Genomic DNA, 13683 nt, shown 5'->3' with positions numbered 1-13683 from the left:
CTAGCAGTCGCGTCTATCCACCCTCCACTCAAACCCGCCGTCGCCCACTCCGAACATGTAGCGAATCATACTCTCCCGAAAGAGCACGAGTCTGCATGATCCGCCCGTTCCGGGGTTCGCATCCTTGACAATGTTTCGAACATTAGAAACCTCCCAACGGCTCTGCCAGAAAGCGACAAGGAATTAGAAATCCGTAGAGGTCAGTAAAGACAACTGGAGTGGCTTCCAGATGCAAAGGGAGAGCGGTTGTAGAGACATACACCACTGCCCATGTACGTGACGGCAAAGAAATGACCATGGCAGCTGGTAACGTAGGCCTGGAGCGACGCAATGTGCAACCGCGCATCTCCGAACCGCCCGTTGAACTCGGCGTGCAACTTCCGCAAAGCGTCGTGCCCGCCACCGCGGACGCCGATTGGATTGCAATTCCCCATGTCCCACTCGGTTGGCTCCCTCTGTCGCGGTCCTATGCCGACCATGAGACGTCTCGTTTCCATCATCGTAATCGTCGACAATGTGGCTGACGTCCGGGGAGCTCACGTCTGTCATTATAGCGGCGGCGCTTGCGCCCAGGAGGAGAGGGGCAGAGAGCGAGCCAGTGTCCAAAAGCGTTGCAAGTTCCTTCATGTCAGCGGGCATTGATAAACTAGGTAGAGGGGAGGGAATGCAAAAAGCAAGTGAGCTCACCATTTTCACGGGGCTTAAAGATGACGTCGATAAGTTGACTTGCTGGTATCCTGGCCGTGATGAGGTACAACAAAAGGTAACGAGTTTGTAATAAGCTGAGGAAAACAAATTAAACCGTTTCAAACATTTAAAAACATTTATTCCAAAACCCGCCAGACCTAGCAAAACTTAAGCTTTCGACGAATGCGCCAAGTTTGCACCGCCCTTGCCCGTCGACACCGCAATTGGGCAACCACACAACCCGGTTGTTAACTAAAATCCTAACCAATTCCTCCGTATAACCCGAACAAGTCATTTTTTCCACGTACATCCTGGCCGCGAAAGGCGACACTTCGCTAGCCGAAAATTCAGCAATCCTTTGGTCGCTAACAATTCTGTTTGCGGGGACGGGGGTATGTGCAGAACCGAGCAATCCCAACACGGCTTGAATTGCTAAGAAATCTGTGGCGTGGGTAAAATCGGCGTAAAGCTTCTTATCCAACGGAAACGTTTTCGGATTGGCAGTAATTGTGGTGTTGGTGCTGGTGGAATCTTGTACAGGTCTTCGTAATAACCTCGCGATAAGTTCATTTACCCATCCTACTCCCAATGACGGCCCTAAAGGGTTACCATAAAAGTGGGTATACCATTTAACTTCATTATGAAAACGCTCAAACGCCTCCCAATCCTTGTTGTCAAAAATATTGCAAATGGGCGATAAAATACCCGTTTTTACAATATTAGCCGTTGTTTCCATACCACATAGTTCCATAAGTTGAAGAATTTCGTAAACTGATAAATTTGCCCCTGGTAAGTTTTGATTCAACCGTTTTGCGGTTTCCGTCAAAATCCTTTTTGGTAGTTCTTTTGCAATTTTTTGAGCTTTGGATTTGTCGTATTTGGTGCAAGCGAGATTATTTAAAGTGTTGTTATATTGCTTTCCGACAGGAAATTTAAAAATTGAAACGGGGAAATGATGCGGTTGAATTCGAGTTTTATCGGTTAAAGAAGTTTGATGAAAGCCGTCAGCCCATTTTTCAGCGCTTTTAACAACTCGTTCGGCTCCATCAGAACGGATAAAAGGTTCATTATCTTTCGCCAAATTTTGATATCGTCGGTAAAAATGTATTCCTGCATTTATCAATTGGTGACGACCAAGATCATTTAAATCTTCAGTGGGGAGGTTATATTCGTAATTACGAATAAACTTATATTTTGCGCTATATTTGTCGACAGAAGATTGAATTCGTTGAATTATATCTTGGTATGGACTTCCAGTTTTCGGATACCGAGCGCCATGCCGCACAAGTGATTGTACAAACGTGACCGTGCAACCCGGTAAAGAGGGGGAGGGGTTAAATTCCGACGAGGTGGAATGAAAGGGTGCAAAGTGGCCCCATTTATAAGTTATTTCAGGCCGGTATAGGAATCCAAGGTCGGGTGTATCGTATTTGTTAAGATCAAAATAATTGTTGGTAGAAATTGCTGGCATAACCAAGCCGAAGAGAAGAATAAAAATGGGGAGCATATTTAAAAAAATATAAAGGTTAACTATAATATTGGGATATAAAAAGACGTCCTGCTTAATTAAACTTGTAATACGATATTTTATTTTGTAAAAGGTTAGTGTGCGAAGAAACCAGTTCAAATAACGTGGTACTTATAAACTTTTAAGTCTAACGTTTTGAAAATTAATATAATAATATTGCAAGTGCATTAATATATGCACCTATTTAAAGGGGAGATTAAAGGGCAGAGGCATAAACGAGTTCTTTAAATAAAATTTACTTTTCACGCAGATAATATATAATATAAATGTCATAACGCAATACATTGAAATTTCCCGGCCACATGTTATTTTATCTTGTTTAACGGGAACGGAGCGTGCAAAACTTTTGTCAATTCCTATTACTCCACAATTCTCTTAGGGCTAGATTTACGAACAGTTACTTCCGGTTATTAAATACCCATTTGTATCCATTGGCATGTCCATATAAGAATAATTTGCACTGGGAATATTTTGGGTGGGATTTCCGGCCAAATTAAATACGAAATATAATAATAAATAAAGGCGCCATATAAAAAAAATACCAGGGTAACGTTATAAAATTATGTAATTAAAATATAACAGTGCGTTCCATAATGCGTAAAACGTTTACAAATTGGAAATAATTTTATTTGTTGGGCGAAAATATTACGACCAGACAAATTGGGCCAGCACCAGAAAGGCCAGGTGGGGTTACACCCTTTTTAACGATATTCGCCCAAAAAAACCAGCGACCGGCAGAAATAGGATTATATAAAAAAAGGTACACGTAATATTACGTAATTTAAAAAAGGTATTATAACCGATAAATGTTAAAAACTATATAATGTCACGGCCAGGGTAAGCATAGCACGGAAGCTAGTCTATTGGCGCCTATCGACGAAGATTCTACTCTGAGGAGAGGAAAGGAAACAAACAAAGTTCTGAGCTTGACGCGACGTCGATAAAGGTATCACCCTGGTGGGTCGTTGGTCCAGGGTCAGGGTTAGGGTCTGGTGATCTCATGGTCCAAATGTCACACTACCCCCTTCCAAACCTCGTATGTCGACGCAGGAGATCATGCGAGGCTCTTGTCAAGTTAACCATGTCGTCGCTTTTTCCTTTTACCGTTTAACTCTCCATGCTCCGCCACGTTATCCTCCTGATTCGGTTCGTCCAACTTATCCTCGGCAGCGGCTTTTATCCAGATTGCCAATCGCTTCGGCGGTCCTGCGGCATCTTTGTACTTCTTGTGGAAGTCGTCAAGGGCTGTCGCTGAATTCTTGAAGTTTTCAGCCGGGTACCACGTGTCGTCTGGATCACATCCTTGCCATGCGACCTGGTATTGCAATATCTTACTCCGGCCAAATAATCGGGACGCTAAAACTTTATCGACCACAAACTCTGGTTCTCCGTTGATCTCTTCTGGCGGAGGCGGCTCTCTTTTCTGTTGTGGTAATGGGTCCATTGCGGCTTTGCGGAGGCGGTCTGCGTGGAACAAATTTTTTCCTTTAAACGATTCAGGTACGTCCAAAACATAGCTATATCCTCGTTCTTCTAGAATCTGCCATGGTCCGGTCCACTGTGAATCCAATCTGGTCGTCGGTGCGGTCGTCGGAAACCCTTTTTTCTTGACGAAAACATAGTCGTTAACCCCAAAATCTACTGGTCGCCGCTTTTTGTTAGCTTGTTCTTCCTGCCTCGCCTGCGTTTTTAGCGCGTTTTGGCGAGCCAACTCTTGGACTTCTTTAGTCTGGCGGACGATCTGCAGCGCTTTTCGTTTCTGGTCTGAATCAACGGTCGTGGTTGGCAGGTCGGTGGACAGCGGGTTTCGGGGTTCGGTCCCGAGCACTACCTTTAACGGGCACATACCAAGGCTGGAATGCCACGCGGCGTTGTGGGCAAAATCCAAAGCAGGCAAATGTACGCTCCAACTGGTCTGGTATTTGTCGATATAAAACCGCAGCTTTTGGTCCAGTTCCTGGTTGGTTATCTCTACGGCACCTTGTGTTTGAGGGTGCAGGGCGCTGCCGTGTCGGTGTTTAGTACCCGTGAGTTCATTTATCGTCGCCATGAATTCGGAGATGAACGGCCCGGCGTTGTCGCTAATCCAAACGAAAGGTAGTCCTAGGAAACGGTATAGGTATCGGTAATATCGGGAGGCCAGGATTTCTGCTGTGTCGGTCTTCTGTCCTGGGATGGTGGCTATCAGGCGACTGAACTTGCAAACGAACACCCACACGTAGTCGTATCCGAACTTGTCTTTGGGCATGTCCTTTCCGTCAACTGCTACATGTTCCCAAACGTAATTCGGTATCGGTAGCGGATGCAATAGGCCCGGGGTCTTGTCGTGTCTGCCTTTATTTCGCTCGCAGTCGTGACAGTTTTTGATGTATTTCCGAATGGTTTGACTCATGCCCTCCCAAAAATACCGTCTTTTAATCATTTGTATCGTCTTATTCTGTCCTGCGTGGGCGAATATTTTGGGCTCGTGAGCTTCACGGATCAGAGCGGTCCTTAAAAAAATCTGTCCGTCTAAAGTCGTTTCCGGGACGACTAGCTTTCCTTGGTGTTGGCCTAGCTTTTGCTTTTCGTTCTCTTGTCGTATTAGGTCTACCAAATCTGCGCCGCTCACCACGTGAGCGTTTGGGTCGGCAGTGCTGACGGCGGCCACCGTAGGTGTGATCTTCTCAGGTGGGATTAAAATTATTGTTCGTTCTTCTTTTTCCCGAGCTTTAACTGTTGGAAGGTCTGCCGTCTTGCGGGACAGGGCATCGGCGGCTATATTGTCTTTGCCGCGGCGGTACTGAAACGTAATGTTGAAGTTGGCCAGGAAATCTGCCCAACGCACCTGTCGAGTCGAAAGGAGTCGTTTTGTGGAATAGTAAACTAAAGCTTGGTGGTCTGTAACCACGAAAAAGCTTGTCCCTAACAATTCTGGTTCGTAATGTTTCAGCGTTTGAACCACTGCCAGCAGCTCTCGGTCTTGGATCGGGTATGCGCGTTCTGCTGGGGTCATCGTTTTTGAGAAATATCCCACAGGCTTCCATTCTCCACCCGGTTGCTGTTGCCAGATTGCTCCGCCGGTCGCGTTGCGTGAGGCGTCGGTTTCTACCTTAGTCGGTCGGCCTGGGGTAAAAAATGCCATAACCGGTGCATCGCAGGCTAAACGTTTCATTTCCTCAAATGCTCGCCTCTGTTCGGGGCCCATAGCGAATTTGGCGTCTTTCTTCAACAGTCGGTTCAACGGCTCAGCGACGCTGCTGGCATGGTGGCAAAACATTCGAATGTAATTGCACAATCCCAAAAAGGAACGCACGGCTGTTTTGGACGTGAGGTCTTCGAACTTCCAATCGCTAATTGCCTGCAGTTTGTCTGGATCGATACGGATGCCCAGACCTGCGTCCATAACGATGCCAAGATAATCGACCGTGGTAACGTTGAATCGAGACTTTTTAATATCTCCCTGGAGGTCGACTCGGCTTAATCGGTAAATAACCTCTTCTACTTGGTCCCAATGTTCTTCTTCGTTTCCGTCGGAATAAACCAAAACATCGTCGGCGTATGCGCTGGCGAACAAGTCCAAAAGTTCATTTAGCTGAGCGTTGATAAATGACTGCCACCAAGCTGGGCCGACCTTTAGCCCAAAGGGAAGCACCTTCCATTGAAAGGTGCCTTGTCGGGTGCGAAAAGCAGTGAGGTACTCTGAGCCAACCGCCATACGTAACCGGTTGAAAGCTCGAATAATGTCGATTTTTGTAAACCTCTTTGCATTGCGACAATTAAAAATAGTTCCGTTGACATCCGGGGCTGGTACGAATCGATCTTTCAAAAATTGGTTGATCCATCGGTAGTCGGTGCAAAAACGGCGTTCTTTGGAGTGTGGTTTAGGTACGAACAGGACAGGCGCTGGGTCGGCCTGCATACAGGGTTCGATAAACCCAATGCGCAGCAGCTCGTCGACTGTTTCCTTTTCGAGCGGCAGGAATTCCACAGGTGTCCTGTACGTCGGAGGCGATCCTGTTTTCGGCTTGTCTAACATGTTCGGAAGTCTAATGGCTGGCGAGAATTTTGCCAGCGACGGTGTCCTTTCAGGCCATGCGAACGTTTGCGTTTTCGGGTGGATCCAAACATCCTGTTCAACTAGCCAATCCTGCCCAATAAACATATCATGTCCACTTTCCGTCACGTAAAACATTTGGTTGCTGAACCGGCGTCCATCGATTTCCAAGGTCGCTTTTAGTTTGTGCGTAATGCGTCCTGCGTCCTGTTTGCGGTAATCCGACAAAAGTAGCGGGGTTTTTAACCTTTGAAGCCGGGCTCCTAGCCGTTCTGCGGCTTGTTCAGCGATTGCTGGGCTGATTAAAAGAGAAATGTCTGCTCCGGTGTCACAAAGAGCTTTAACTGATAGTGCTACGCCATTAACCTGTATCTGAGTTCGAATGATGAAAGATTTAGGTCGTGGGTTACTACCAATCTGAGCTATCGTAGACATCTGGACCACCGAGGAGGCTTGCGGCGGTCTCACTCTTTTCCCGATTCGTCTGTGGTTTCCGAATTTAAGCTACTCGTTTGTTGCTTCGGCTTCACTGCTTTGACATCCCTTATTCTCTCTTTTTCGGGACAATCTTTGGAATTATGACCACCCCTTCCGCACATGAAACAGGTGTTGGCATCCCAATGCGCCTTTTTCTCCTCATAAGTCAGTGAGCGACCGGCCTTAGCCATCGTGATTGGTTCCGTTCTATCCCCTTGATAATCTTTGGGCTTGTAGCGCGAACGGACTTTCGTCGAAGCTGTTTTCTGCCTGCTCCGGGTCTCGTTCTTCGTGCTGGTTTTGTCGGTGCTCTCTCGGTCTTTGCGCCTTTCTTGTGCCAGTTGGTTGCTGTAGACGGCTTTGGTAACGTACTGGCAAAACGTCTCGTAGTCTATGTCGATGTTCTCACTATCGTGCAGCAGACGGTGATCGAGGTCGGCGGGTATACATCCCCACAAGGTTTGCTTCCAGTCTTCTTCCCGAACCTTTGCTTGCTGGGCTAGTGAATTAAACGTGGCAATAAACTCGTGGATATCTTGGCCCTTGCCTAGCTCAAACTCGTGTTTCTTAAGGGCTTCTCTGGCAGCTATGGACTGGTTGGGGTCGTGGTACATAGATTCTAGGATTTGGATCATTTCGGCTGCTGATGAAAAGGGGCGTGTAACTGAAACGTAACGAGTAATCATTGCTTTCTCGGCTTTGTCCTCGAGCAAATTCATCAGGTAACGCATCCGACTTTTCTCAGTCCTAAAAATGGCGACATCTTCTTCGAATTTGTCGGCCACCTTTATCAGCCAGCTATCAAATTGCGTCTTGTCTCCTGCGAACTTTGGGGGTGAATCGGCTCTGGCTTTTGCTTTGTCATTGTAAGCAGGGTTGATGCCGCCTGTTCCTTGGAACTCGGTAAAGGCTGGCCAAGCGGCCATCCCTTTTGCTTTGAAACTCGTTCCGCCGAATGCACTTTCCACTGATGGCTCTCGGTGCCTTAATTCTCTGTAGGGCCTGGGGCTGGGTGTGTCGTTTCTCAACGCGTTTCTTAGCCTAAGTATTTCCGCTTCTAGCCTAGCGATCTCGCTGGCTGGGTCGTTTGCGTCGCTCATCATTCTGGGGTTGTTTTCTTGTGCGTTCACGTTGAGCTCCGGGGACCGCGAAGAAGATGCAACTTCGATTTCGTCCTCGACACTGGACTTGGTGCCTGGGCGAAAGTCTGTTTCGCTTTCTGATCGGGTCGGGTCGTCGATGGGGCGGTCTGTTTGCTCCGTCTGGTTCGTAATCAATCTTTGTGATTTCCTGCTCGCAGGTGGATGGTCCTTCAGCCTGGGCATAGGTCGGATCGGTCGTGGTCGGGGACTGGAATTGACGTTCCTGTCGAACTCCGGTCGGGTCGGGTCTGTCGGGTGCGGATTTATTTTCGTCGCTCGCCAGCGGCGTAAAGATAGGTTGTTGCGCCTTATTTGTTAATCGCTAGGCCAGCGATTCTTTAGAGAGTAGAATTGTGTCACGGCCAGGGTAAGCATAGCACGGAAGCTAGTCTATTGGCGCCTATCGACGAAGATTCTACTCTGAGGAGAGGAAAGGAAACAAAGTTCTGAGCTTGACGCGACGTCGATAAAGGTATCACCCTGGTGGGTCGTTGGTCCAGGGTCAGGGTTAGGGTCTGGTGATCTCATGGTCCAAATGTCACATATAACACCCATAATAAACGATAAAAGTAATATAATTATTTACCAATATATCCCATATATTAAATATATTACGACCAAAATATAATTTATATAAAATATATTTATTATTATATAAATAAATTCGATTTTAAAATTATTTAACAGCAATTAAATTTTAATTAATTTTAATATTTATTTGAAAACGATTATAATTTCACCCCCAATTATTCAAAACCCCCAATTACCCAACCAGACGTTCAATTGCTTTAACCCACTGTATTTTATTATAAAAACAGGTTACCCGATACCTTGATCGTAACAGAAAAGCGGTGGTAAAAGATTTCACCGTTTCGTGGTAAAATTCCGGTTACAATTCCAATATAAAATAAAACAAATTTCGGGGGGAATTTGGTTGGGGATAAATCCCAAACCGTGTTTCCGCAATATTATTATTGGGTGAGGTACGGAATGGTTACAAATAAGTGTTTAACAGCCGGAAATAAATGTTCGTTAGTATAGCCCTTTTTTAATAGGTAGAATTGATTTTGCGTTAACGCAATTTTCCAAATTTTCGAGGCCCTGCCCTTATTCCCTAGCCTCCATGGTTAAATATATCCGGCTAGGGTGGTCGACATAAGCCAGAGAATTCTGGAAGATATTTTTAACCATGAGCGGGGCAAGCTCAATATCATTACTAGATTAGTGTCACGGCCAGGCATACATTGGAGAACCTCAGTGTATTAGGCGCTATCGACGAAAATTCTAAACTGAAGAGAAGAGAGAAATTACAATCGTCGACGCGCTCAAGAGACGCGCTTAAATCCGGAGGTAGTGGATCCTTGTCCGATCCCTGGCTCGGTGTGGAGCCGAATCGTGATTCTGAGGGTAGGTCTAGGGGCCTGATCCTCACATTACCCCCCTCTAAGGCCTGATCGACGTAGGCGGTCAAAGTCTTGAGTTTGTCACGTGTGTCTCCTCGGGGCCTTCCTCCGCTCTCGTGTCTTTTTCGCATCGTGTTCGGCAACATTGTCCTCGGGTCCGTCCTCCGCAAAAACATCCTCTGCTGCGCTCCTGATCCACTGTTGCAAATTTACCGGAGGTCCTGCTGCGTCCGGGTACTCCCTGTGAAAGGTATCCAGCAGTATTGGTGAATTTTTCAAGTCGCGGGCCTCATACCATGTCTCATCAGGGTCGAGTCCGACCCACGATACCTGATATTGCAACGTTTTCTTTCGTCCGAATAAACGTGAGGCCAACACTTGCTCCACCTCCCACTCCGGTTCTCCGTTAATTTCGACCGGTGGTTCCGGCTTTTGATACTGCTGAGGTAATGGATCCGTTGCTGCTTTGCGCAATCGGCTGGCGTGGAACAGCTTACTACCTTTATACCAGGCAGGGGTGTCGAGAATGAAGCTGTGGCCCTTTTCCTCGAGAATCGTCCATGGTCCTGCATTTTGCGAGTCCAACTTGGTCGTAGGAGCTTCGGTGGAAAAACCCTTTTTGCTAACGTAAACCGCATCTCCCACCGTAAAATCGACCGGTCGCCGCTTCTTATTAGCCTGCCTCTGTTGTTCTATTTGCGCTCCGAGTCCGTTGTTGCGGGCCAGTTCCTGAGCTTGCCGGGCTTGGCGGACCATTTCCAGCGCCTTTTGTTGCTGACCGGTCTCCAGGTCTTCTTCGGGTAAAAGTAAAGAGAGCGGGTCTCTAGGGCGAGCTCCGGTTTCTGCTTCGATCGGTGCCATGCCAATAAAGGCGTGGACGGACGAGTTGTGGCCGAAGTCGAAAGCGGGGATATGCCGTCGCCAATTCGTTTGGTATTTGTCTACATAAAAGCGCATTTTCTGATCCAATTCAGCGTTGGTAATTTCGACGCTGCCCTGACTTTGAGGGTGGCGGGCGCTTCCATGTTTATGCTTTGTTCCTGTCAACTCGTTTAGAGTATTTAGGAACTCGGATATAAACGGTCCGGCGTTGTCGGAAAACCATAAATCGGGGACGCCTTTCCAACGGTACACGGTCTAATAATACCGCATGGCCAAGGTCTCCGCGGTGTCCGTCTTTTTTCCCGGTAGGGTGGCCAAAAGTTTGGTCAATCGGCAGATAAAGACCCAGACGTAATTATAACCTTCTTTATCCTTGGGCATATCTTTACCGTCTACCATTACGTGCTGCCAACACCGTCTAGGGATCTCCAGTGGGTGCAACAGCCCAGGCGTTTTATCATGTAGTACCTTGTTGCGTTGACATTCGCGACAATTCTTAATGTAGCGTTTAACGTCTCGATTTCGGTCGGGCCACCAATAGTCCTTTTTCAGGCGGCTGAGGGTTTTATTCTGGCCTCCATGGCCGAAGATCTTGGGCTCATGAGTTTCGCGGATGAGAGCCGTTCTTAAGAAGATTTTGCCATCCTGGGTAGTCTCGGGTACCGTTAACAAATTGTCGTGGTGACCTAGGTTCTGTTTCAGGTTTTCTTCCAGGATAAGGGCCACCAGGTCAGCTCCCTGCGGTGCGGAGGGTTCCAAGTTGCTAATGGTTGGAAGAGGTTCGCCGGGTCGGGAGTCGATCTTTTCTGGAGGGATTAGTGCAATGGTGCGGTCTAACACAGCTCGGGCCTTGACCGTAGGGTTGTCGATGGTTTTGCGCGAAAGGGCATCGGCTGCCACATTATCCTTGCCGGGACGGTATTTAAAGGTGATGTCGAAGTTGGCCAGGTAGTTAGCCCATCGTATCTGGCGAGCGGACAAAAGTTTCTTGGTCGACCAATAAATTAGGGCCTGGTGATCGGTGAAAACACAGAACTTGGTACCCAACAGGGCTGGTTCGAAGTCCTTTAGCGTATTAATTACAGCTAATAGCTCCTGGTCCTGAATCGGATAGTTTTGTTCAGCAGGGGACATGGTTTTGGACGAATAACCGATTGGCTTCCAGCTGCCATCGTCCTGTTGCTGCCACACGACACCGGCGGTGGCCCTGCCACTGGCGTCGGTGTCCATCCTAACAGGCATACCGGGTTTGAAGAAACTCATCACGGGGGCGGTGACCACCAATTATTTCAACGTTTCAAAGGCAGATTTCTGCTCGGGGCCTCTTTCGAACGGGACTCCCTTTTTTAATAATCGGGTCAGAGGTTCTGCTTGTTCGCTGGCGTGATGGCAGAACGTCCGAACGAAATTGCATAAGCCTAGGAAGGATCGTACTGCGGAAACGGAGGTGATGTCGTCCCATTACCAGCTGGTGATAGTTTCGACCTTTTTGGGGTCGATGCGGATACCTTTACCGATCTCTAGAAGTAAACCCAGGTACTCGATTTCGAAAACGCCGAAACTTGACTTTTTGATATCGCCTTGGAGTCCGGCTTTGTGCAACCTGTAAATAACCTCCTCGGTTTGCTCAAAGTGGACTTGCTCCGATTTATCCTCGGTATAAATTAACACGTCGTCTGCATAGGCGCTCGCGAAAGCGTCCAGCAGTTCATTAAGCTGAGCGTTAATAAAAGTTTGGAACCAGGCGGGTCCGACCTTCAGTCCAAAGGGTAGGACCTTCCACTGAAATGTGCCTTGTCGCGTTTTGAACGCCGTTAAATACCGTGACTTCGGATCCATTAGCAATTTGTTAAAAGCTCGAATAATGTCGATCTTGGTCATCCTCCGGGCTTTTCCACATCTGCTCAACGTCCCGGCCACGTCGGGGGCAAATACTTGTCGTCCTTTGATGAATTTGTTTACCCATCGGTAATCCACACAAAAACGCTGCTCCTTCGATTGCGGTTTAGGAACGAACAGAGTCGAAGCTGCGGTCTCCTCCATTGTCCGTTCAATGAAATCGATCCTCAGAAGTTCGTCGATGGTTTCCTTTTCCAACTCCATCATCGCGAAAGGGGTCGAATAGCGGGCTGGCCTCCCCTCCAAAGGTTTCTCGAGTTCCAAAACCACGTCGAAGCCGGGTCGGCTAGGCGGGAGAATCGTCGACGCCTTTTTGGAAAAGAAACCCTCAAGGTGGGCAAGTGCTTTGGGTAACTTGGCTCGTATTTGCGCGATGTGCTCCGGGTCTTCGCCTGCAGGAAATGGAATGGGATGTCCATCGTAAGTCTTATTCCATTGCAGGGCTGATACCGCATTTAGGCTGGTCGTAGACGTATCGTTTACTGGTACCAACGGTATAGGCTCCGTGGGTAACGGGGATCGTTTCCATCGATCTTGACGAGGGTCGTTAAGGAGGGCACAAATACTAGCTGGCAGGCCTTTGTTGGAAACGGTCTTTGGGATAGTCGGGAAGGCGTTAATTTCTGCGATCTGAGCCTGGTTTTCGTGTTGGCGTTTAGGGCTTCGAAGTATTTTGCGGACCTGGATGCGACGGTCTTCTTGTTCCATCTTGCGGTCCCGGCGGACTGCGTCAGTTTGGGTTTCAAGGTCCAGAGGCGGATTCGAACGTTGTACAACAATTGCGGGTGAGTATTGGGCCATGGCGGGCAGGTCGTTGGGCCAAACGAAGCTGCGGGTAGCTGGGAATAAGCCTATTCGATGTTTCGTCCACCATTCTTGTCCGATAAACACATCGTGGGCCGTTTCAAGGAGGATGAATTTCTGCCGTGGGAATTGTCGTCCGTCGATTTGCAAAGTGAGCCGAAGGTATTCGGTGGCTTTTGCGGTGACCTTCCTGTTAAAATCTCCAAAGTCCAAAGGTTTGGGGAGCTTTTTGATAGGTAGCTTTAAACGTTGGGCGACCCTTTTCGCGAGGCTCGGTCGGATGGATAAGTACACATCTGCTCCGGTGTCACAGAGAGTTTGGGCGTTGAGACCACGACCTTTGTCTTGCAATTAAATGGGAGTAAGAAAGGTGTTTAATTTAGGTGATCTATCGATTTTAGCTATCTGAGGTATGCAGACTGCCGAGGAGACTTCCGGCAGCCTTAGCAGTTTTCCGAATCAGACGAAGAAGTCGACGACGAGTTGCGAGTCGAATTGTCAGGCTGCGAATACGAATCCCCATGGTCCAGAGCCTGTAACATATTGGCGATAATTTTGCGATCGGGGCAGTGACGGGATTGGTGGCCGGCCTTCTTACATAGAAAACAAAGACCTGCGTCCAAAAGAGCGCTCCTTTCCTTGTCGGAAAGAGTGACTACTTCCTTAACGGGTGTGGGAGTCGCTGTTTTAACCTCTCTCCTGTGTTCGTAATCGCGGGAACGGCGACGACGAGGCTCGGGCGATTGGCGCCCCTTTTTAGCCTGTTTCCGTTTAAGGTTTTCCTCGTAGGCGCGCTGATTAGCCAGTGCAGCGTTGGCGACTTTG

The 13683-nt window shown here is 47.9% G+C and overlaps 2 protein-coding genes across 2 annotated transcripts; both read right to left on the bottom strand.

The window, feature by feature from the left end:
* MGG_10779 (uncharacterized protein) lies at positions 1 to 500 on the bottom strand (the record flags this gene model as incomplete). Its single annotated transcript, XM_003717673.1, has 2 exons — positions 1 to 162; positions 261 to 500. 2 exons carry the CDS (start codon positions 498 to 500, stop codon positions 1 to 3), a joined length of 402 nt encoding a protein of 133 aa, XP_003717721.1.
* Positions 501 to 814: 314 nt separating this feature from the next.
* Positions 815 to 2176, bottom strand: MGG_17306 (uncharacterized protein; the record flags this gene model as incomplete). Its single annotated transcript, XM_003717672.1, has 1 exon — positions 815 to 2176. A coding segment is annotated over one exon (1362 nt), but the record flags the coding sequence as incomplete, so codon positions are not given.
* Between the last annotated feature and the right edge of the window lie 11507 nt (positions 2177 to 13683).

Source organism: Pyricularia oryzae, chromosome 5 (assembly GCF_000002495.2).
Source record: "Pyricularia oryzae 70-15 chromosome 5, whole genome shotgun sequence".
Taxonomy (NCBI): Eukaryota; Fungi; Ascomycota; class Sordariomycetes; order Magnaporthales; family Pyriculariaceae; genus Pyricularia; species Pyricularia oryzae.
The sequence above is the reverse complement of the archived record's forward strand: the minus strand, read 5'-3'. Positions and strand labels throughout refer to the sequence as shown.